We start from the raw sequence: 26981 nt of genomic DNA, 5'->3' as shown, positions 1-26981 counted from the left end.
TTATCGTGCTATTACATGTTCACCTTTTCCATTTTAATTTGGTTCTAAATACTTGTAAGTGAAGTCCAATAACCTACATGTTATAGGCAGGGATGAGGCCATAAGAGGTTGCAACGTTTATAGAGAGCACGCACTATATTAACTATATATACATATTCGTGGCTTTGAATCAGTCACACATTAACGGACCCTGTATATAGGTTTCTTACTTCTCATGTTCTTCTTATTTCTTATTTTTTATTTCTCGTGTGTTTTTGTTCTACCTTGTGTTATGTTTAGTACTACATTGATATTGATTACTGCATCGTTGGTTTTAGAGTTTGCAAGAAAGGCATTTCACTGTACTTGTGCACGTGACATTAACTTGAAACTAATACAAAATGATAATACAAATATGCTACTGATTAGTCTATTTTATAATACATGTATAATATAATATTGTAGATATATACGACGCAATGCCTTTGTGCTCAATTTACTCTTCAAAACAAATTAAATAATAAAATCAATCATCAGAATTTTGAACGTTTTTGTAATAATATCCTTGGTTACATCATTTTAAGTTGATTAAAGGATTTATCTTTCACTTTCTGGAGAATAGGATGGTTACCTGCAGGCAATGAAATGCATATAAGGAATATCAAACCAACCCGTTTTAGAGGGAGACACTGGAGTCTGTGCCCGCAGAAAGGGAAACAGGAAGTTTCTGTCGTCAAGGGCCATCTCTGATGAAATGGAGCTTCATGTGGAAGTATTGACATAATATAACATAACCATGGGAAGTACCCTATTACAACGCCCATTAGACTTGGCCTACTGAAAAAGAGCTGGGCTAAGGGATTTAAAAATATATATTAGCAATATAGAACAAAAGGCCCAATAATAAATTCAGTTTGGAAGGAGACGTCACGACTCGTAAGACATTAGGAATATATCAAATAAATATATACATTCGATTTTATCATCACATGAGTCAAGAGCAGAACACGAGGGGGATTAGATTTTTTTTTTGTGTGTTGGGCGGGGGGGGGGGGGGGATCTATATCACCGACAGAAGACTACAATTTTCGCAACAGGATATGAACTATAGGCCATCGAGGAAGCCTCCCCATGGAAAACAACGCCGGTTTAATGCATATTCATGTGATGGCACGTGGGAGAAGTAGAATATGAGGGAAACGATTGTGTGGGTCAAATTTGTACTGGGATATTAGACTTCCAAGGAATTCTAAACACTATACGTGCATGCATAATAGAACCGATGTTTGTGAGAAATAAACCTAAACTAAACCATATGAAACACTTTAGTATCGAGGAAATGTATTCCTCAGTCTGCTATGACGTAATAACAATGCTGAGATCCTGTAAAGGGGTGCACACAGGCCTAGATCATAACATATTTGGCCTATACGTGTAATCGAGTCTAAGAGCACAATCTGAAGAATCAGGCTATTTCACAATTTGTTGTGTTGGGCTGTTGTTTTTCGTCGTTGTTGTTGATATGTGTCACCCAAATCTACCTATCAGCAGTCCATAACGTTGCCATTCGTTGTGCTAGGCCCATTGTTGCGCCGTGACTGAACGGATTTATTCTGAAGTGCAGAGAAAGTGTTGATATTTGAATAATGAATCCAAAAACACTCAACGTTAATCTGCCACATACTGTAGGCCTAAACTGGGCGCATAGATGGACTTGCAGACATCTAACCAAATAAAAAACGTCGAGGAACATTTCTGCTACCACTGAATGGCTTGATCTGGTGGCGAAACAAATATTCTCTATGAAAACGGTCTTATGTTGAACCCCATTGTGTTGAGAGAATGTCCAAACTGCAGGGCTTTGGGGTGACGGGGGGCCTCCCCCTTTAACCCGGGTAACAATTGTTCACGATTTAAAAGAGAAAGTTACGCTGCCATACAGATTCCACAACGAGAAATATCCTTATGCGTTATGGAGACAAAGGACTAGGCCAGGGTATTGGCCACCAGGTTTTGAAGACCCATGAAATGCTGAGCGAACAGGCTGGCTGGGCGAGAGAGAGTTTGTGCATAAAGCAAATCAAAACCACTTATGTTATTTTGGAAGTCTTTACATCTATAAATGTGGATCATTTTGAGCCCTTCGCACAGACAAATAATGCTGCACAAGCACTTTTCCCATGCATGAATGGTAAACGCACAATGCACCAAGTTTGCATAACGGTTATAATTAATTTACTATTAATCCCTGTACTAGATCCATAACGCAGAAACATCGATTCAGATCAAAATAATTTTGCAGACGTGGGAAACATATCACACGCGTCATGTGACATTATCACATTTCGAATGTGGGCAATAAACCCTAGATGATCAAATATGGAGAATATGGAAAATTATATAGATTTCCTGGACCTATTATATATTGTGTTATATCATGCCCCACCCATTTATTGGATTGGAATTATTAACAACTAAATTTAGTCAATGGGTTATCCCTCTTTACACATACCAATTCGATGATATTGGGTGCGTTGGTGGCGTAAAGTTGTTTAGGCCTATATGGATGGACGCGTGTGCTCACAATTATCTTGGCTATTTGAAATATCCAAACGAAACATATTCTTACTTTTTGTATGCTTGTCTTAAATAATCCTACTTTTCTTTATAGGCATTTATGGAAATTGCATATTGCAAGTGGAAGCTATCCATTTTTTGTAATATTCCGTTCGAACCAAACTGCATGCGTCTATAATCAGAACGTTGGCTATAGCCACCCATTTCTCTGGGATTTCATGGATTCGAATGACCAAATCTACCCGCGTGTCTGACTGGCACTTTTATTAATGAGGACAAAGGAAAGTGATGCATACTTCTTCTATAACGTTGAATTCAGTTGCTAAGCAACTAGTGTATGGGAAATCATCCGCGAAATTTAAATCTTCGAGCGTGGATAGTGCATTTAGCTGAATAGTCAACTTGCGAAAAAGTTGGAGAGCCGAGTGCATTTCCAAGCTATAGGTTTCGTCCTAATTTCAGTCTTAAGAAATCTAAATAGTTTATATAGGCTACACTGTAGCATAGTTTATGGCGTGGCATGCACTATTACGCAAATAGAGATGTAGCCTATCCACAGGCCTATAGGCCTAAACTGGACCAAAGTCACACAACATAAAACAAACATGCGCAAACCTTATAGGTATTCCATTCTCAACGCTAATGTCAATTTTACACAACAAAAGCTAATCCAAACATGTTTAAACGCCATTATTGTATCTATTTGTATTCGTTGACTCCAATGTTCAATTTGATAGGCCTAATCAATGTCCAACTCATTGCCCCAAAGCCTGGTGTCAATGTGAAATCGCAATGTTCTCTTACGTATTATTTTAAACCATAAAACATCTGTCTACGCCAAGACTACCATACTTTGAGGTTAACATGAGATATTTAGACTCGCTTTGCAATAGGTCAGCATCATGCTTGTTGTGTTGTTATCACACTAATGAGATGTATGTTGAATTTAAATCATCTCAAAAGGATGTTTTCAATAATGGAAATTCGGAAGCATTAGGTTTTAAAGTCACTGAAAAACTAGTTGTCCGTGCACCCTGCGCCATCCCATGCACCATAGGCCTATAAGGAAAACCTAAACAGTGTAGGATACAGTCATAATTTTGCAACTAAAAAGTAGAATATCCCATGCCAAAACCCTAATCACGTAATGACAACAGTGGATAGTATACAGTGTGTTCACATGCGTGTGTCGGGATGAAGAATCTTGACCTTATGTGCATATTTGCAAAATAACAATACTGTTTCTCAAAACATAAATCAGGCCCATGATATAACTTTCACTCTGAATGTATGAATACACTGGCTCATGAAAAATATAACACTAAAATATATAGACTATACTGCTTTGAATCGAATCGTCTTACTCATATACTGACGTAAGGCGAATGATTAAATATTTTACAAACAATATCAGTAGCAACATCTACCTTTATGTTTGTCTGTAAAACATGACGCACAGCTCCGGTGAGATAGGCCTACAGCATTAACCAGAGCTATGGAATAAGATCGGCAAGATCCCCCATATTGGGCCTACTGAGGAAGTGTCACGCGGTGGATGTAAACAAACGCATAGATCGCACTTTGAGTGACTAGTCGTCTACGGACTAATATAGGGCTAGATGATGCAAATGCTACATAATCAATAAAGTTATCTGATGCTGCTATGATGAAGGTGGAGAAGCGAATTAGTTAAAGATAAATATGAATTGTGAATAAATCAAATATAGCCCGGTGAAATGGTCAAATATAATTCCCTATGGGGCTCCAATAACATTGACAGTGGAGATGCACAGAGGTTCAGCGTTCGATATAACATAGGACTATTTTTCCTAAATTATAGTATTTTTTGTAAACTTGTGTTATGCAAATCTGTGACAAAAGTAGTTAGAACAAGAACAATCGGCAATTTCTCTGCGTTAACCTTTCTCACATTAAATAATATCACGAATGCATGCCTTGTTTCATAAACAAACGTAGCTAAATATTAAATTCAAATATAAATCTCAAAACACACAATGACGTAATTTCATTCTAACAAATTTATTGGTCTCAATCAGCTCGTAAGGATCACTACTGAAATTAAATTACAATCAAATTATCACATCAAAATATACCCTTATTACCTAACAACTGTCAATGTCAGCTTATGTTGATTTGTGCTTCTTTTAGAAACGAGATACAAAAATTAAACAAAACAAATGAAGTCAACAATGAAAACAGGAAAGCAAAACATCATACACAAAGTTCTGGGGGAAAATAAATTACCGTTTGGAATAATTGATATGTATTCCGAATAGAATATTAAAACAAGTCATTTTGATGAAAAATATAAAGTAAATAAGTCAGATCAGCATCTGATCTAATGAATCTATATTGCCGGCTTTACAGAGTCTGTTGTTTATTAAAACCTACCAAAGAATACTGCTTAGAAATGGCAGCATGTATAGTTACATCCACAGCACCCATTCAGTCACACTTGGCAACGGAGAGGAGAAGAATTTCAAATAAGTGCAGCTGAAGATAGTCTTTTCAAATGTCTATTTCTATTTCTTCACTCACGGTGTTCAAGTCCCATGAAAAAAAATCCATTTGAAAAAAAGAGGTGATCTTTTAGATCAGATGGCGGGGACAGTCCTGGTGAGTTTATATTTTATCATTAGGCGTGGAGGGCCTCAGAATCCCAATTCCTCTTTGTGAAAATTTAAACCATGCAGTCCTCCCCGCAAAAAATATGTTGGAAGCTTCGTGGATGCCACTCTTCTTCGTATTGATGCTGTTGCAGTTTTTGTTCCTTTGTTAAAGTAGGGGTTTAAAATGTCCCATTTTAAAATATACAAATGCCTGCCTCTTTTGTTTTTCGCAAATCAGATACAGGGTACAGGGGGAATCTTTTTTAAATTCTAATAGGACTACTTGCTTTGAAATTTCCAGTTGGTGTTGTTAATGCGCCAAAATTACCTGATGGAACGAACTTGTAGTCACCCTCTGGTCGGTCGGTTCACTCGGCCCAGTTAAACTTGCATCTTTTAAGTAATCTACTAAAAAATGTCCCTGAAAGAAAGAGCAGAAGGAACCTTTTAGGTTAAGACATTTCAGGGCTTGGAAGAAGGTTATCGGTGCGTTTTGGGGTTGGGTGGAAAAGGGGGGTTTGTTTTGTTCTGGTGAAAAATATATAACACATTTGCAGTCTTATTCCTATTCCATCACAATCACAGTATCAAAAATGTTTTGGCTATCTTGACGATAGTCTGTGTTTTATCAGTTTTAATTTTATATAAAATATTTTTTAGTCTTGTGTTCTGCTCTATGTCTCACTGAACATTCGTTTGCAGTCCATGGAGGGGGGCGGTGTATCTGCACTCACATTGCCGACCTGCGAGTACACATCCTCCGGCGTCTGTGGCACTCCTGGGGGCGTCATCCTTTTTTCCTTCTGTCTCCTATTGCAAAACCACACTCTAACCACTTCTTTCTCCAGCTGCAAGTTGTCCGCTAGTGAGGTTATCTCTTGGGCCGAGGGTTTGGGGCATTTCAGGAAGTGGCTCTCCAAAGCTCCCTTCACACTTACTTCGATGGACGTGCGCTTCTTTCGCTTCCTACCTTGTGCCGCTATCTTGTCGATGCTGGTCGGGCTGCCAGTGGTAGAATCCGCCTCCTCCAGCCATTTGTTTAGCAATGGCTTCAGCTTGCACATGTTTTTGAAGCTGAGCTGGAGAGCTTCAAACCGACAAATGGTAGTCTGAGAGAAGACGTTCCCGTACAGGGTTCCCAGGGCCAAGCCCACGTCCGCCTGCGTAAAGCCTAGTTTGATCCGGCGCTGTTTGAACTGCTTGGCGAACTGCTCCAAGTCGTCCGAGGTCGGTGTGTCCTCGTCGGAGTGCTGGTCGTGGCTGTTCACCCCTCCGTGGTGTTGCTGCTGGTGATGCGGATGCTGGTGGTGATGGTGGTGATGGTGGCTGCCGTGGTCCAGCTCTGGGGTGTCCCCCCTTACCAGACCCGGGTGCACCAGGCTCTGGCTCCCTGGTTGACTGAGCATTCCATTCACCGTGAAGCCCCCGGGGTTGGAGTAGATCAGCGACTGCTGCTGCTGCTGTCCCCCTGATATCGAGTTGAGGTGAGCCGCAGTTGTGCTCCCCCAAGCCCCTGCGTGAGTCTGATGAGGACCTAAGTGTGGGGGCCTGTGGTGCAACGCGGTGCCCGTGTGTAGATCATCTCTGCCCGAGTTATTTTTCACGTCCTGCTGCTGAGGGCTGCCTGTCATACCGACGGGACTCGACGACCAATGCGAGCCGGCTTCGGCTGCTGCTACAGCGGCTGCAGCTGCCGCAGCGGCGGCGTGCGGCAGGGATGTCACCCACTGATGAGCATGGCTCAACATATGTCCTCCGTTGCTCGCTGCCATAGCTCCCTGCATGAAGTCACTCTGTACCATCTTTACTGTGGGGTCTCCCCTGTACCCACCAGACACCGAGGTAACCGCAGCACTGCCCGGCTGCATACCACCGCCTCCAGAGTCAGAATGCACGATCGAGCCGGACGAGAGGATACTATTGCTGGACAGATAGGGGTTGGAAGCCGCGGTGGCCATTCCGTTAACCCTTATGAATATGTTTGTTGATTACCCCCCTCCCTTTTTCAGTTACTTTTTTCGAGCAGGCAAATTGTATCTCATGAATTATTTAAACTTTAAAAGTCTGGGTTGAATTTTGGCAAATACCATTGACTTGTTCTGCAAACGCCAGAAGAATAAAAAGGATAGCAAAAATGAATTAAAATCCGTATTTGTTGTGTTTAGCGCATTTATGTATTTCAAATAGAAATGGATAAAATAGCGATGAATAAAAATCCAGGTTCTCAAAAGCAGTTTGAAACCATGTGCAGTCCGTCAATAAAGTTGTGTCGTATTTAGAACGTCTGAGAGTTCAAATTAAAATACACAGAAAAAAGATATTTGCCCCAACAAACTTCTAGTGGTCGAAGAAATTTATCAATTTCTCCACGAAATACAAAGTCCCAGTTTTATGTTCCTATTGCGGGGGAGAAAAACACAAGCACTGGCTCCTTGGTTCTTTTGAAATTTAGCCGCTGAGATTTCTCCCTTGTTGCTTTATTCTTTTCTTTCGCTGTTCCTTTTATAGTACTGTAGAGTCTTTCTCTTTGTTCTGTTTTGATGTGTATAAACCTGCCAAACCGCTAACTCCCGCTGAAGTACAATTCAGTATTACAGTGCACGGCGATGGTTGCAAGCCTCTTCTCCCATTCGCTTGTTCGGTCTCTCTCACTCTCTCTCCCTCTCTTTCTCTTTCTGACAGTTCGCTACGTCCCTCCCTCAAAGCTCGAGGACACACGAATGTTTACCCTGTGCCAAGCGTGCGCACATCGTCCACGTCTCGCCCCCTTCAAATACGAGGAAGTCGAGTGCAAGACTCCCGTTGATTGGATACCCGGGGTATGATTGACAGGTCTTGCCAGCCTCGCTTGAGGCGCGTAAACCTCCTTCCGGCCGTTGCAATTGGCTGGTTTTTAATTCAATCCAAATAAATAAATAAATGAGCAAATTAATACAAAATATAGGAATGAAATAAACAAAAAAATATCTGATGAATTTATTCGTGAGCAATATGGAGCTATACATGAATTATTGTTTATGTGGGTTCTAAACATATTATAACTTTCATATAAATCAGAATAGATTCAACCTTGTTAAAAAAACAGAAAGTGTTTTAAAACTGTTATTGGTGGAAATAGATCTAATGATATATTGGATTTATCTCCATAAAATATGTTTATTTTAGCCTAATATGCATAACAGCGATCACCTAAAATAAACTATTGTAATAGGCTTGGTGGAGATGGGAACCTTTTGTACATTTTGGATGTTGGTGGAGGCCTACAGCTGTCATTGTCAATGTGCTGTAGGACAGTAATGCACTTAGTACCTTCACATAACCAGACCATTTATTGTGTGCCCTTGTGAATGTTGTGAACAATATGACTAGTTGTGTGAGGCCATTTCTGTGCCATTTATCCCTAAAACACCATCATATTCAATAGTCCTCACGTCTTGCTTGATGGCTGGGCTTTGGTTCCTCGGAAGTTAATGGACAAAGGTTGTGGGGATGCTTCCATGCGGAAACAGAACGCATAGGCAACCTCACTGAACCACAGGGAAAGAGAAAGTAGCAACCAAAACAAGGGTAAATTGAGCAGCCCTTGGGGGATTTGCAGGGGGAAAAGTCTGCCTTTTAAATCTGAATACTACAACCAGCTAGTCTACGTTTGGGCCCTATAAAATTAACCTTTTTTCTTTAGATCACTCCATAACACAGAAATGAATGAGCCTGTGTAAAGTGGACCCCCTTAGCATATGGATTCGCCCAGCAGTGTTAATGAATAAATACCATATATAATATATTGCATCCACTGGCTGAGACGCAGTCACTTTCACGTGGAGCACTAGCAAGGACGCACCGGATTTCAGAGCTACTGCTTGCTTACAGTGTTGGCTACTGTAGAGCAGCTATTGCCAGTATTATTGGCTATTCTTAAAGTTTAGGATAAACCATAATACTGAACCATGACCTTATTTTCGAGATAGGGCTAGAAAGTGGGAAAAAGTATTACAATGATCCTACCATTTCATGTTGTTTCCTAATAAAACCCACCGTGCCAAAGACTGAGCAGAGATTTTATTGCATATGAGCAAAGATAATAGACTGGTGTAGTTTAGCACATAGTGGATGCCAGAGTTCCTTCATTCCCAGTAGATTTCATTTGGACCCGGCTCAAAACCGAGGAAGCCTCGTGGAGTTGTTTACATTGAATACAGGATAGGGCCGGTGCCATGGGGCCGTCCTTTTATTAATATACAGGGAGGATATCTGTCTAAATTACTGCTATACATTTCAGGTTGCACACTTTCAAAGGGCGGCTAGCGCCCGTGACACCGGGTAATGGGAAAGAAAAAAAATCACTTCCAAAAGATCACCGAAAATAGTAAAAAAATACATTTCTTAAAAAAATGTCCCTGAGTTCAATGCATGCCGCTAAATTCACTCTCTGTGAAATATGGTGTGCTTATTATGTATTTGTTTATTTTATAAGGTCCCCAAGTTCCCTGCTGGGGAGTTCATTTGTTTTGTATGCAAAAAAGAAAGGGGAAAAAAATCCCCAAGTATAACAAGAGACGAACAGTTAGTGCTGATTTTCATTTGCATAAATTTTCATATATTTTAGTGAAAATAATAGCGGAGCCGAGGAGTGCTCTGCTCAGTTGAGGCAGAGGAAAGAAAATCTTAGGGAGCACCGACTCGAAGGAAAGGAGATGGCCATTAATAGATTACAAATATACATGTAAAGCATTTTTCGACTATTCTTGGATATAAGGTAAGTCAAATAATATTTGAATTTCCTATACTATCCATACTGGAAGATAAAGCAATGTAATGTGAACTAGCCTATACTATACTAAACGTATAGCTTTACGAATTTCTAAACACGTATTTTAACGCATTTGATGTCATTTTAGCCCATATGTTATGTCACACTGCCGACATAAACATTTCCCACCTCTAACTCGCATAAAAAACATATATGTTGTTTTTCCCTTTTTGAAACAAAAAATCAATACATGCTTTGTGTTGGCTTTCGCTCCCATGCCTCGCTTTTATAAATAGTGAGCAGACGGTTAAGCTGTGCTGTTTTGTAGTGAATGTCCACTGGAGAAAGTGCAATCAATCAAATTTAAGCAGGATACCCCTTGGTTGAATTCTCTGGGGGATTCGCATAGGAACCAGTGAATATCAAATCGTTTACATAAATCGATCCCGTGCAGCTGTAGAAAAGTTTGTTTAAAGTTGAGCAACAATAATGACATAACCCACGACTTGAAGTTTAATCAACGGACTAGAATGCGCACGATAACTGATCGAATGTCGAATGAGAGGTTATAGTCTATATTTTGCTATAGGCTAAGGCTATGAACATATAGCCTATTTGGTTCTGGCTTGCGAAATCATGAAGCTATTTCGAAAGCATATGTAGCCTATAGGCAATCCTTAAGATAACTGAAATTAAAACGATTATATGCAGATGCAGAGATGGACAACAATATTCAGGTTTTCATAAGTCCGCCTGGAATGGTCCTCAAGCAAGTTTGCTTCGAACACAATTGCACGGACATTTTAAAACTAATACCAGTTGCACCAGTTGCACTATTTTTCTGACTTCATACTTTTTGTGGTCAGCGTCGAATTTCTTCACTTTCCTGCGTTTTTCTCACGGGTTAACAGTGTGTGCCCTCGCTGTTAAAGATGCCGTCTCGCGCAGCCCCGCTAAGACCGTTTGTTTCATTGATGGGGAGGCATTTCTGAACCCAGCCTTTCTGTTGTCATGGTGAGCCGAATAAAAGAGGGAACACTAGTCGCATTAAGCTATATGTTTGTGCACTGGACTCAAGATGAAAGAGCTGTTGAAGCCAATACCATCTAGCATGCCTATAGCAGAGCCAACAACTCCAACTCCCCTTCTTCTCGGCACCATGGCCATACATGTAGAACCATCTTCACATTACCAACACTGTGACAGACGCTCCCCTCAACCTGTGAGCTATTGTTGCTTTAGATGGGGAAATTAAATTGAGTTCATTGTTGACTTTAGGTTAGATAAATATTATCTACCAGCAGGTGTCGCGCTTACTCATGATGGCAGGCCAGCCTTGTTGAGTAATAGTCGCATTATTGTTTTGTTGACTGCGACGCAATTTAAAAAAATACAGACCTGACTTGATAGAATAGAGAAGCTGAATGACACGATATTGGACAATAAAACACAATTATAATAGGGAAGAGAAAGAAACCGACTGTATAATTAAGTAACTGGACTCCAAATGCTTAACACCAAAATATTGTGCAATTACTAATTTATTCATTTGTCGATTATATTGAATTACAACAGGCTATACACCTATGTGATGTCCTCATTGATATACATGTTTGATATTAATGTCAATATTTGAAGTATCGTGATAATGCTGGGATAGGGAACATATACCCAGTGTTTTCCTCAAGCAGTAAGCCGATGTGAAACAAAACGAAACCCACATGGCAATCTACTTTTTCCTCACGCGCTTTTCAGTGCATCACTAGAAGTTTAGAAAATAAGCAAGAACCCTGGATTACCTTATATCTCGCTGCCTGCTCCGCCAATAACTGTTGTTTCACATTGTGAGTATGCTTTGAATAAACAACATGATTTTTTACATAATGGCAGAAATTAGGTTATATTTAGAAAATCCTTGTGTTATCTTTGAATTATCGCAAACATTATTTTAAGCCACAAATACACACAATCAACATGATATAGGCATAAGGGTAATGACACTCATGAACAACATTGCTTTTATGTACATAAATAATTTGATGTTAATCAAGTAAAACACATTGTACTTAATATAATATCCTAATGTAGGCCTACATTCAGGACTAGGCCTAGCTATGCAAAAAAATTGGCTAATATGGGGTTATTATTTCTTATAAGCTTGATTTTGTGGGTAATATAGGCCCATAGGTTTTCAGCCAAGCATAAATTAGAATAAACAAGTATTTCAGTGTACCTCGTCGCTAATCATTGACATATAATGGAATTGTTACTGTACTCAATCAGAAACCACAACAAATAACACATGAGAACAACATTCTCGAGAACCTGTCTGGGGAATTAATCTCCTGTGGGTTCCATGCATGCTTGACCAGCCATTTAACTAGTCTGTATCAACCTCAGAGTATCATCTTCATCATCATCATCATCAACATCATACACTATAGAAATAAAACCAGGAGGCAATATTAATAACACCAACATAATGTAATTATTCACTATTTATAATAATACATCATGATAATGACAATAATAGGTTAATAATGATGATAATGACAATAATGCGGCTACTTCTATTGATGACCTATATCTGTTTTCACTACTGGCTTACGTTCATCACCAAATTCGAAGATATTAGACTGTACAAATTCTCATAGGCCATTTGCGTATAAACTAGACCCATGTTTTGGTGCATATGCATTTATTTGACCAATGTTTTTAGAGAGGACAGCATATTCTCCATTTCGGTTGGCACATCTCATCCTCTGAGACAACACTTTTGCCTTTGAATTAAGGACATTTAATTGCCGACGTCACGAGCTTTCTGTCCAATCCATGCTTTCTGTTAGAAGTAGAAACCTTGTCCATGCACAGTAAGTGTACATAAGAAGAAAAAAACAACGGCAAGTGGCAATTCAAATCATATGACAGTCTATTACGGTCAACAATGTACTGGTACAATGGTCATTTTATTTAAAGGCCTCCTTAAGGTATACATCATGTATTTGCTTCACTTTGTCCATGCACTGACTAATCAGAAAATACGTTAATAACCGTCGTTTAGTGTTTGTGTCAAGACTAATGTTGATTTAAAGCTAAATCCAACACGGAGTAGGCTAGGCCTAGCACTTTAATGATAATACATCCAGTTAATTAAACCAGGTGCACAGTGAATAACAGCAAGCAGATACAAATATTCTCAATTTGCGACATGGTTGCATTATAAGCAATTAAAACACAATTTGAAGCCTCAAAGTAAACTACACAGGGAATCTATTTCAATTAATATGTACTTATGTACTTATTGTGACTGTGATATGTGGTTGTCTCACCTCCCTTAAGATGAATGCAGTATAAGGATAAGAACCTCTAATAAATGACTTAAATGTACAACGTAAAGTGTAGTTATTGTATTCTGATTGTATCTGTTCCCTGTGCATTCCTGACCTGTACAGTGCACCTCTCCTCTCAGCCTGGTGTTTAGAGGGATTGGCTTGGTCGTCTTCCATGGATCTGTGATGTGCCCTCCCTCCCTCCCTCCCTCCCTCCCTCCCTCCCTCCCTCCCTCCCTCATTATTCATCAATATATCAGCTTATTACTGATTGTGTCTTGTGGATCGGAAATCAATGTAAATGTCATAATTTGCTTTAAATGGATGTCTAGGTAGCTTCCCAGGGAGAATATTAGAGAATACTGTATACAGCATTTATGGTGGCTTGTCTAGTCATCAATGAATTATTCAATGAGAGGGTTTGTTTGTATCGTCCTATAATGGCTGTGCTTTTGTTTTCCACTCTAGAGTTGGCCAGTGAGATTGCTGTATTGATCAGCGACAGCAGCAGCATTTTGACATCACCGAAGTGTGTAGTTATAGTATGAAATATTGATTGTGTATCTATTCGACGTGATTGGCCCAGACGTGTCGGTATGGAAAAGGGAACCTTCACATATTTCCAGGGTGATATTTGATCATTTCAAGTGCAGTTGGGGATACTCACCAACTAGAGCTGGCGGTAGTAGGTAAACGGTTATACACAAGCTGACTTCATGAGGTCTTGAATGTATACCACAGGATAGGGCTGCCTGGAGAAGGATGGGTTTGGTATGGGGTCTGGTCTGGTCTCTGAACGCATTCAGGCAGGTGTTCGAGCCTACAAAGCCCTCTAGACTGGAGATTGACAGAGGGATGGATAGGATAAAGTGTTACTCTCAGAAGATGGGAAAGAGGGGTGTGTGGGACACACACACACAAGGCAGACACACACACACACACACACACACACACACACACACACACACACACACACACACACACACACACACACAGGATTGAAGAGAGAAAGGTGTGTGTGTGTGTGTTGGAGGGCCTTTGTCTCCTAGACTCACTCCACAGAGCCCAGGGATGGAAAGAGAGCTCTCTGTCAGCACTGCCCTGGGCTCCTCACCTTCCTGCCTGCAGTCCTGCCTGATCTCTCTGACAGCACACACACACATGCACACACGCACGCACGCACACACACACACACACACACACACACACACACACACACACACACACACACACACACACACACACACACACACACACACACACACACACACACACACGATCTCCCTGACAGTACTCGCAGGTCAACAAGGATAACACACTGAAACATCCAGACCTTCAGACGCCCACCAATGTTGATGCTAAGCTCCATTCCACAAGCCAATATTCACTGGAATATATTGTGTAGGCAATAAGTATACAAATCTTCTGTTGTTTGCATTCTATTAGACTTATTAGCATTATGCATGCTAATCAAGACTGATATCATATTATTAACTTCAGTAATTAATAAATAAACCAACTAATTCCACATGAAGTCAAATCCCTTTAAAGTGAAGGCAGGAGAAAGCGTGAGAGAGTACTGCCAGTTGCAGCAGACTGCTACAGTATGTCATGTTGCCATGCGAGTTCAGATTCAGATTTGCCATAGTGGCGGCTTTGTTTTTGTTTGTCAAACAGGAACGTTCCCTCAGGAGAGGGGTTTGTGACACCTCTCTGCCCGCCCAGGATTGCATTAATCAAACTCTTTATTTCCCTGGGGGATGCCGCCACAAATCACTCCTAAATCCCAATCAAATTGGATAACGGAGGAACTGAGTACTATAAGTCACCCCTCTGTCTCTTGCTCATTCTGCCAACTTAATGGATCTAGTTGTAACTTTGTGGAACTGTGTGGATGGGGTTTTACAAAGCTACGTCCAGCCGAGGAAGCTGCTTTGAAATGCCCCAAACAACATAATTGGATTGAGTCATGTTCCTCGATCTTTTAGAGACATACGAACACAAAACTATCAGAACGCAGTGGACGGTTCGCTCAGGATAGAGTTGTACAGATGCACCCATGCAATTTCTTGTCTGTTGTGCGTCTGTCCATGTGGAATAGAGCTATAAGTCCAGGACATGTCTGTGATGTGAGCTGTACTGGGCCTACGATAGAGACACGTCTAGCTGGCATGTGGGCTCAAGACTCATGTAGATTCGGACCCCTTATGGTATTCCTTTCAAAACTAAGCAAACGTTGCAATACCACAAGGAGGCAAAAATATAAATGACATCTCTTCACAATTTGGCCAATGACGACTGTCATATAAATCAGAGAATGTCTCCAGGAAGAACTTGGCACAGTAATAAATACTCCCCCCAATATGCTGCCTATTAAAGGTAATACAAATAAAATAACAGAGATGTCATTTTTCTTATGTGTTGTTGTGGCGCGCCATGGCACAGATTCAGTGTTTGATATTCATGAGGGAAATGGGTAGGAAATGTGGCCTCTCTTTATGGCGCGGCTGCATTGTAACACAAATTCAGCACTCCTGCCTTCGTTCCAATCAGGGATAAATGATGCCCTCGTTGCCGCGTCGCCAGAATGCAGTCCTGACACCACTGCATGCACACACACACTGATGTGCTTACACACACACACACACACACACACACACACACACACACACACACACACACACACACACACACACACACACACACACACACACACACACACACACACACACACACACACACACACACACAGGGAGTGGAATGGAGGTATCAGAGGGGCTGTCTAGGCCTGGCCTCAGCCTCGTCAGCTGGGACATGGACCATACTAGCATCATATGATGCTTATCAAATTACTAGGATGCTTATCAAATGACTTTGATGCTTATCAAAAGACTATGGCACTTATCAAATTACTTTGATGCTTATCAATGACTATAATGGTTATCAAATGACTATCATTCTTATCAAATGACTGCTTATCAAATTATGCTTATCAAATGACTATCATGCTTATCAAATGACTATGGTGCTTATCAAATTATGCTTATCAAATGAACTTGCAACCTTTCAGTTACTAGTCCAACGCTCTAACCACTAGGCTACCCTGCCACCCTGCCACCTTATCAAATGACTATGGCACTTATCAATGACTATGATTCTTATCAAATGGCTATGGCACTTACCAATTACTATGATGCTTATCAAATTACTATGATGCTTATCAATGACTATGATGCTTATCAAATGGCTATGGCACTTACCAATCGCTATGATGCTTATCAAATTACTATGATGCTTATCAATAACTATGATGCTTATCAAATTACTATGATGCTTATCAATGACTATGATGCTTATCAAATGGCTATGGCACTTATCAAAACTATGATGCTTATCAATGACTATGATGCTTATCAAATTACTATGATGCTTATCAATGACTATGATGCTTATCAAATGGCTATGGCACTTATCAAATGACTATGGTGCTTATCAAATTACTATGATTCATATCAAATGACTATAATGCTCATCAAATGACTATGGTGCTTATCAATGACTTTGATGCTTATCAAATGACTATGGTGCTTATCAATGACTATGGTGCTTATCAAATGACTATGGTGCTTATCTATGACTATGGTGCTTATCAAATGACTATGGTGCTTATCAAATGACTATGGTGCTTATCAAATGACTATGGTGCTTATCAAATGACTATGGTGCTTATCTATGACTATGGTGCTTTTCAAATTACTATGGTGCTTATCAAATGACTATGGTGCTTATCAAATGACTATGGTGCTTATCAAATGACTATGGTGCTTATCAAATGACTATGGTGCTTATCAATGACTTTGATGCTTTTCAAATGACTATGGTGCTTATCAATGACTATGATGCTTATCAAATGACTATGGTGCTTATCAAATGACTTTGATGCTTATCAAATGACTATGGTGCTTATCAATGACTTTGATGCTTATCAAATGACTATGGTGCTTATCAATGACTTTGATGCTTATCAAATGACTATGGTGCTTATCAATGACTTTGATGCTTATCAAATGACTATGGTGCTTATCAAATGACTTTGATGCTTATCAAATGACTATGGTGCTTATCAATGACTATGGTGCTTATCAATGACTATGGTGCTTATCAAATGACTATGGTACTTATCAATGACTATGGTGCTTATCAAATGACTATGGTGCTTATCAATGACTATGGTGCTTATCAAATGACTATGGTGCTTATCAAATGACTATGGTGCTTATCAAATGACTATGGTGCTTATCAAATGACTATGGTGCTTATCAAATGACTTTGATGCTTATCAAATGACTATGGTGCTTATCAATGACTTTGATGCTCATCAAATGACTATGGTGCTTATCAATGACTTTGATGCTTATCAAATGACTATGGTGCTTATCAATGACTTTGATGCTTATCAAATGACTATGGTGCTTATCAATGACTTTGATGCTTATCAAATGACTATGGTGCTTATCAAATGACTTTGATGCTTATCAAATGACTATGGTGCTTATCAATGACTATGGTGCTTATCAATGACTATGGTGCTTATCAAATGACTATGGTGCTTATCAATGACTATGGTGCTTATCAAATGACTATGGTGCTTATCAATGACTATGGTGCTTATCAAATGACTATGGTGCTAATCAAATGACATGGTGCTTATCAAATGACTATGGTGCTTATCAATGACTATGGTGCTTATCAAATGACTATGGTGCTTATCCAATGACTATGGTGCTTATCAATGACTATGGTGCTTATCAATGACTATGGTGCTTATCAAATGACTATGGTGCTTATCAATGACTATGGTGCTTATCAAATGACTATGGTGCTTATCAATGACTATGGTGCTTATCAAATGACTTTGATGCTTATCAAATGACTATGGTGCTTATCAAATGACTTTGATGCTTATCAAATGACTATGGTGCTTATCAATGACTTTGATGCTTATCAAATGACTATGGTGCTTATCAAATTACTTTGATGCTTATCAAATGACTATGGTGCTTATCAATGACTATGGTGCTTATCAATGACTATGGTGCTTATAAATGACTATGGTGCTTATCAAATGACTATGGTGCTTATCAATGACTATGGTGCTTATCAAATGACTATGGTGCTTATCCATGACTATGGTGCTTATCAAATGACTATGGTGCTTATCAATGACTATGGTGCTTATCAAATGACTATGGTGCGTATCAATGACTTTGATGCTTATCAAATGACTATGGTGCTTATCAAATGACTTTGATGCTTATCAAATGACTATGGTGCTTATCAATGACTATGGTGCTTATCAATGACTATGGTGCTTATAAATGACTATGGTGCTTATCAAATGACTATGGTGCTTATCAATGACTATGGTGCTTATCAAATGACTTTGATGCTCATCAAATGACTATGGTGCTTATCAAATGACTATGGTGCTTATCAATGACTATGGTGCTTATCAATGACTATGGTGCTTATCAATGACTATGGTGCTTATCAAATGACTATGGTGCTTATCAAATGACTATGGTGCTTATCAATGACTATGGTGCTTATCAAATGAGCCAAAACTCCACAGATTTAATGGGACCCTAGGCTAGATTCAGGAGTAAGCTTCATACTAATGCAATATATGAAGACATGGTGTATGTTCAGTTGCTGTAGTGCCACCATATTTGCATATTATTTTGTGTTCACATTCACGAAAAGACCCTAGACTCATACTGAGTTGGGGTAGTTGATGCTCATCAAATGACTATGGTGCTTATCAATGACTTTGATGCTTATCAAATGACTATGGTGCTTATCAATGACTTTGATGCTTATCAAATGACTATGGTGCTTATCAAATGACTTTGATGCTTATCAAATGACTATGGTGCTTATCAATGACTATGGTGCTTATCAATGACTATGGTGCTTATAAATTACTATGGTGCTTATCAAATGACTATGGTGCTTATCAATGACTATGGTGCTTATCAAATGACTATGGTGCTTATCAATGACTATGGTGCTTATCAAATGACTTTGATGCTTATCAAATGACTATGGTGCTTATCAAATGACTATGGTGCTTATCAATGACTATGGTGCTTATCAATGACTATGGTGCTTATCAATGACTATGGTGCTTATCAAATGACTATGGTGCTTATCAAATTACTATGGTGCTTATCAATGACTATGGTGCTTATCAAATGAGCCAAAACTCCACAGATTTAATGGGACCCTAGGCTAGATTCAGGAGTAAGCTTCATACTAATGCAATATATGAAGACATGGTGTATGTTCAGTTGCTGTAGTGCCACCATATTTGCATATTATTTTGTGTTCACATTCACGAAAAGACCCTAGACTGAGTTGGGGTAGTTGATATTGTTGACTGTGCGTGATATATGCTATTAATATGAGCTTGTGTGGTCCCGTTCTGGTGGGAAGTCTGATTCATGTGGGGATTATGTGTTGAGCTCTTATGGATCTGTCCCTGTTCCCACAGAGTCAGGACCATTTGTTTCTAAATGGGTTTACATACATCTACTGTGCCTGTTTTTGTCGCTCTCTCTCTCCCTCCATCCAGCCTTGAAACACACACACACACACGCACGCACGCACGCACGCACGCACACACGCACACACACACACACACATACACACACACACACACACACACGCACGCACGCACGCACGCACGCACGCACGCACACACACACACACACACACACACACACACACACACACACACACGGTCTTACATGCACACACATGCAGGCACTGCCTCCCTCCCTCCCGCCCCACACACACTCTCTCTCTTCCCCCCTCCCTCCCTCCCTGTCCGTGCGTGTACATTTACCAATATCACAAAAGCGTCTTTGAGAATGCTGCGTGCAGGGTTGTGACCCTCTGAGCGCATGACCACCAGCCATTACTCAGCCCTACTGCACTGCACATCTCTGAATGCACATCTCTGACTGCACATCTATGACTGTACATCTCAGACTGTACATCTCTGACTGCACATCTCTGACTGCACATTTCTGACTGCACATCTCTGACTCCACATCTCTGACTGTACATCTCTGACTGCACATTTCTGACTGCACATCTCTGAATGCACATCTCTGACTGCACATCTATGACTGTACATCTCAGACTGTACATCTCTGACTGCACATCTCTGACTGCACATTTCTGACTGCACATCTCTGACTCCACATCTCTGACTGTACATCTCTGACTGCACATTTCTGACTGCACATCTCTGACTGTACATCTCTGACTGTACATCTCTGACTGCACATCTCTGACTCCACATCTCTGACTGTACATCTCTGACTGCACATCTCTGACTCCACATCTCTGACTGCACATCTCTGACTCCACATCTCTGACTGTACATCTCTGACTCCACATCTCTGACTCCACATCTCTGACTGTACATCTCTGACTCCACATCTCTGACTGCACATCTCTGACTCCACGTCTCTGACTACACATCTCTGACCTCACATCTCTGGGTAGGAGAGGAGAGCTGAGTCCTTATTTCCAGGCTGGACAGTCTCTCTGCTGCTTTGACTGATGGCTTCCAGCCTGGTTGGGAACAAGTGTTACATAGAAACCTGGTTGATTTCCTATAACTCCTGCGTTTCATGTTTAGACTCCTGTGGCTCATACAACAGTATTACAGCCATGTACCCATATTACAGTGACTGCAACAACACTCAAGGACTATTTCAGGATTTCTTTATTAAGATTAAAAGTATAGGCTTTTGAGTCAAATGCTGTTTTAGAGTATTGTAGTTTGATACTGGAGTCAGGCTAGAGAGGTAATGTTTTTTGCTTGATTTTTATAACAGGAAGTGTACTTACGTGGGACTAACTCTACTTCTAAGACTTATTGGATGTTAGGTAGGCCTAATGCATCCTGAATTTAATGACATATACCCCACACCATTTACTGGATGTTAGGTAGGCCTAATGCATCCTGAATTTAATGACATATACCCCACACCATTTACTAGATGTTAGGTAGGCCTAATGCATCCTGAATTTAATGACATATACCCCACACCATTTACTAGATGTTAGGTAGGCCTAATGCATCCTGAATTAAATGACATATACCCCACACCATTTACTAGATGTTAGGTAGGCCTAATGCATCCTGAATTAAATGACATATGCCCCACACCATTTACTGGATGTTAGGTAGGCCTAATGCATCCTGAATTAAATGACATATACCCCACACAATTTACTAGATGTTAGGGAGGCCTAATGCATCCTGAATTAAATGACATATACCCCACACCATTTACTAGATGTTAGGTAGGCCTAATGCATCCTGAATTAAATGACATATACCCCACACCATTTACTAGATGTTAGGTAGGCCTAATGCATCCTGAATTAAATGACATATGCCCCACACCATTTACTGGATGTTAGGTAGGCCTAATGCATCCTGAATTAAATGACATATACCCCACACCATTTACTAGATGTTAGGTAGGCCTAATGCATCCTGAATTAAATGACATATACCCCACACCATTTACTAGATGTTAGGTAGGCCTAATGCATCCTGAATTAAATGACATATGCCCCACACCATTTACTAGATGTTAGGTAGGCCTAATGCATCCTGAATTAAATGACATATGCCCCACACCATTTACTAGATGTTAGGGAGGCCTAATGCATCCTGAATTAAATGACATATACCCCACACCATTTACTGGATGTTAGGTAGAGTTAATCCCAAAACAGTCTACTTCCCAGATTAGTTATTTGTTCCCTAAACCCCAGAATGTGTATGACATTAGTATATTTACATAATGTTGTATAAGTCCTCTCTCTTCTCCCAGCAGGCAGGACAGGCTTCCTCCAGTCTGCCTGTCTCTCTCTCTCTCTCTTACCGTGTCCTATATGTAGGCCACTAAATATGCAGATATATTACTGCAGGCTGGGAAATGTATTCTCAAAGCAAGAATAAAAATGCTTTATTTTTGGAGTGCTTGAGCCGCTCACGTTGTAAAACACTCTGTTGACCTCGGCTGTGTTACTGTTTAACCAAGCACTGCTCTGATGCTATTCCTGGACTGGACTATACCCCCCCCCCCCCCCCCCCCCCAACACACACACACACACACACACACACAACACACAACACACAAACACACACACACACACACACACACACACACACAGACACACTAACCTGCTATTGTTGTTTCTGAAATACCTGCCAAATGGGGACGCTATTTGTGTATAAGACGCAAGGGGAAATATGTCTGTTGAGTTTGTATTCTATGATGTATGCAACATTACAAAGTCAATCTGGCCAGACAACCACCGTGTCTTAGCCAAGAATAACACACTCTGAGCAATTCAGGTTTCCACAAACAGCCAATACATTAACATAGTTTAATACTTTAGCTTAGCACGGTTTGTGGAGAGATGCTATCGTAACCTACTGAACCTACTGGGGTGTTGCTGAACGCTTGAATAAATGGACTTATTTTATTTAGAAAATATTTCCCATTTAAAGATGTGCTGCTTCTTCCATCTGATTTTGATCAGATTTTAATGTGAGCCGCTCTCTCTCCCTCCCTCCCTCCCTCCCCCTCTCTCTTTCTCTCTCTCTCTTTCTTTCCACGCAGGAGCACCAGGGTCCCCTCGCCATCCCTCCACCCCCGCCCCTTGGCCCCATGCCCCACACCCTCTAACCCCCTCCTCCAGAGGTAAGGGCCTCAGTGTGTGTTCTCTCCCCTCCTCTACCCACCCCAGCAGCGGACACACAACACAAGCGTCTCCCCGGCTTCCGCTTCCTCCGCGCTGCTGCACCACTGCTGGGGTATTCACGCTCCAGGCTGTTTTCTTTGAGAGACTATAAAAATATGCAAATGGCTATTGTTAAGAGCCAAAAGTAGAGGGTATTTTTCTCCCCGTACGCCGCTTGTGTTCCTGGTGAGTATAATGTGCAGAGAGGGCTGAGGGGTTTCCTTCAGTCTTTAGTCTCTCTCTCTCACACACAGGCTCACAAAGAGCTGGAGATGACCAGGTACAGAGGAAGGATATTAGAAATATTCTCTTGGGAAGCCATTGTCTCTTTCCATTGTGGTCATGTTCGTAAGAGAATATGACCACATCTGTGTAAGAGAGAGAGAGAGAAAGAGAAAGAGAGAGAGAAAGAGAGAGAGAGAGAGAGAGAGAAAGAAAGAGAAAGAGAAAGAGAGAGAGGGAGAAAGAGAGAGAGAGAGAGAAAGAGAGAAAGAGAGAGATAGAAAAAGAGAGATATAGAGAGAGAGGAAAAAGAGAGGTAGAGATAGAGAGAAAAAGAGAGAGGTATTAGGATGAAATCCAAGCTTCACCACGGGTAGTAGCAGCTAGGAAGTCAGACCTTTATATAAAGTCCCTGAGCAGAGAGCGAGAGAGAGAGAGAGAGAGAGAGAGAGAGAGAGAGAGAGTGAGAGAGAAGTGAGAGAAAGTAAGTAAGGAGCCACATTTGTAAAGCCCTCACGGTCTCAAGCAGGAAGACTTTTTGAAGTGATTATGGAGACAGTTCAGATCAAAGGATTTGACAAGTCTGAGTGCTCGCCAAATACGAGCCGGGCTAATCACGCTGAAGCCCTCCGTACAAGACACCACTGGTCCCTCCAGCTGCTTTGCAAATGTAACGTGACACTTAGGGATAAACAGATTATCAGGGGACATAAGAGAAAAAATCCTCTCAGACTTGTAGAAGTGAAATAGTTTATTTAATGAACTTGGAGACTACCAATATACTGTATATTGTGGTGTTGAATAATAATTCATTTTCTGTAAAGTTGTAATGACCTAATTCACATTGTTTTTAATCCAAGTTCTATGTTACATGAAGGAAGGGTAGTTGTTATGTAGGATGATATTGAGATTTTTCTGTTTTTTTGTGGTATAATCCATAGGCCTAATCTTCCAAACACCTCAAGACATTTTGAAACATAAGCTATGGGACATTCTCAAAGTGTCTCTCCTGCATTCATTCTCTTTTAAATGTTGTCATATTGTGATATCATAAATGTAGAGTAAATTCATATGAACAATATCCCTTTATTTCCCTCTTACTTTCACTAAGATATGTTATTTGATTCTATTTTCAGTAGTATCTTACGCTGCATTCTATCATGACCAAGATAATGTAGAAATCAAAAGAATTTACAATTGGCTGAGATATTTTGGCACAAAGGGTGTACCTGTAAATTAAACAATGCATATGTAATTGTGTACCATGCAATAAACAGAACAACCAAACCCTATGTGTGTCTCTTGTGTCATGTCACTGGTGACCAGCCGTGTCATTCCCAAGTGATCCACTGAGTCCGCTGGGCCAGGGAGTGTCCAGCTGTCCAGTTGTCCAACCAGGGGCCCTCTCCTCTGGGTGACATCCATCACCAACAGGGCCCTGTGGTTCTGGACATCCTGGACTCTGGAGAGCCCTCGGACAAACGGACCATTCAGGAGGGACGGACAGATGGAACGGTGTCACGAAGAGACACGGGACAATGAGGAGGTTGTTGTGTTGGCTAGCAGCACAGATGATCTGTTTAATATCACAAGTCCAGCGCTTCAAACTGAACACCCTGCACCCTTCACCATGATCAAGCAAAGAGAGAGAGAAGGGGAAAAGGGAGGGAGGGACAGGCAGTGTGGTGAGGGGACAGAAAGAGGGGAGGTTCTGAGCTGGGTCTGTACTTCAGCTCAACACAGTTGCTATAATTGATGTGTTATTCAACTACATACCACTGCTGCCTGGACCGACTTACTGCTCTGCAACTACAGCCTACTACGTTGGTCCACAACAACCATCATTCTCTCTTAACCACATTGGTCATAACAGTTATCTGCTTTTTACATTTTTTATAGAGTGCTCATCAAAACCTGGACATCTGCCTCCAAAAAAAGCATTCCTGGGAGCAAAACTCCTATTCATATATTGGGTGGAATGAAGTGAAGAAGAAAATATAGAACCTTCCTCCACACAACCGCCTATTCATCAGTGCCACCCTGACCCCGCCCTATAGGTCCACTATGTCTATTTGATTGGTCACCGTGTAGGGCAGACTGCTATTGATTGGTCGGTCGTTAGGAGCGGCTGGCAGAGCTGACACGGTTAACACGTGGTCGTAACATCTGACCGCTCTTTAACCACCAGCCATCAACTGACCAATCCAGCCATTGACCCCAGTCATCCCAGCTGTGCCCTGGCAGCAGATCAGCACTAGACTGCTGTGGTGGCTGGGCCGTCTAATAACAGTAATGTGCCTGTTCAGTCTAGAGATGACTCTTTATTTTGACTGTTGATTTAAATAGGGGGAAACAGACATACTGTAAGTAATAATTGATAATTAATAATTGAGTAACAATTATGAGCTGGGTTGTGAGCTTATGATTATTTTCAACATTGTTCCGACCCGTCTCACTATAGTTACAACTGTATGTCACTGGTTTATAACATAACACTTTTACCATGAGTCTACCATGAATCTACCATGATTCTACCATGATTCTACCATGATTCTACCACGATTCTACCATGAAGATACATACAGGAATATACATGTATGTTAGGTATATGTCCATAAAATAGATGTGTTTTTGCAAGACAGCTGCCAGGTATACAAGCCAATAAATAGAACAGGTTCAGATACTACCTCCAGGCCTGATGGTGTGTGTGTGTGTCTGAGTGTGTGTGTGTGTGTCTGACTGTGTATGTCTGAGTGTGTGTGTGTGTGTGTTATAGCAGTCTGCTATAAAAGCTAGCCTGACTCTCAGATCTCACGAAGGTATAATGTTCATTAAACTACATTTCTGATTATCATGTAACATTGCTGAAAATAAACAAGACAAATGTTAGTATAATGAATAGGAATCTGTTTACAAATGTAAACAGGAACCAACAGGAACCAACAATAAAGGCTTGTTTGTTTAAATGTGATATTAGTCAGATAGACAAAGGAGTCCTTGTCCTGTGATGGGGCAGACTTTGGATAACAGAGCTATGGTAACACTAAGGAAACGAAACATCCCTGAAGTCACTGGGGAACAAGGGCAGAGGAGCTGCTCTCAACAGTACAGTCTGTCTTCAGTGTATGTTTGTGTGTGTGGTGTGTGTGAATGTTGGCTGTGATCAGTGAGTGAATGAAGCGTTTCACTGGACAACGTGACCCCTCCCTCCCTCCCTCCCTCCCTCCCTCCCTCCCTCTCTCTCCTCTCAGAGGGGAAGCCCTGCCAGTGGACATCTGTGGAAATGAGCTCGGTCGTGCAGTAAGTGTGGCGACCCCGCCACTAACCCCATGCTGTCCCCATTGCTCTCACCACTAAATGATATCTACTGTATCCTTCCTGGCTGGGAGGAGGCCTACCCCCCTCCCTCCTCTCTCTGATCACCCAACCTGGTGCAGGAGTCAGGAGATGAACCAACTATCGCCAGTACAGCTACTTATTATCATCATATATCAAGTACTATTATCCAAAGCAACTTACAGATAATAGATATATATACACATAGTATTTTAGTAGATTAGGATGCCAATGCCAAGATCAGATCCACAAGGTGAAAGGTTTTAAAAATAAAAATAAACATTATTTGTGCTCCTCAAAAGACCATGCTCCACTTCCTCC

At 40.8% G+C, this 26981-nt stretch overlaps 1 protein-coding gene and 1 long non-coding RNA gene across 3 annotated transcripts; one reads left to right on the top strand and one right to left on the bottom strand.

The window, feature by feature from the left end:
* Nucleotides 1–4577: 4577 nt before the first annotated feature.
* On the bottom strand, nucleotides 4578–7924 carry LOC110527366 (POU domain, class 3, transcription factor 3-B). Of its 2 annotated transcripts, XM_036982707.1 has the most exons (3): nucleotides 5921–7924; nucleotides 5515–5607; nucleotides 4578–5347 (listed from the first exon to the last, which is right to left on the bottom strand). In XM_036982707.1, the coding sequence occupies exons 1-3, from the start codon at nucleotides 7142–7144 to the stop codon at nucleotides 5258–5260; spliced, it is 1407 nt and encodes a 468-aa protein (XP_036838602.1). In that variant the 5' UTR covers nucleotides 7145–7924; the 3' UTR covers nucleotides 4578–5257. The 2 variants fall into 2 exon arrangements, with proteins under 2 accessions (XP_036838602.1, XP_036838603.1); XM_036982708.1 differs by having other exon boundaries at nucleotides 4578–5607; nucleotides 5921–7920.
* Nucleotides 7925–9677: 1753 nt separating this feature from the next.
* LOC118965255 lies at nucleotides 9678–24616 on the top strand. The gene is made up of 2 exons (XR_005052512.1): nucleotides 9678–9942; nucleotides 22982–24616. It is a non-coding gene; the product is annotated as an uncharacterized LOC118965255 (long non-coding RNA).
* The last annotated feature ends 2365 nt before the right edge of the window (nucleotides 24617–26981 follow it).

Source organism: Oncorhynchus mykiss, chromosome 7 (assembly GCF_013265735.2).
Source record: "Oncorhynchus mykiss isolate Arlee chromosome 7, USDA_OmykA_1.1, whole genome shotgun sequence".
NCBI lineage: Eukaryota > Metazoa > Chordata > Actinopteri > Salmoniformes > Salmonidae > Oncorhynchus > Oncorhynchus mykiss.
The sequence above is the reverse complement of the archived record's forward strand: the minus strand, read 5'-3'. Positions and strand labels throughout refer to the sequence as shown.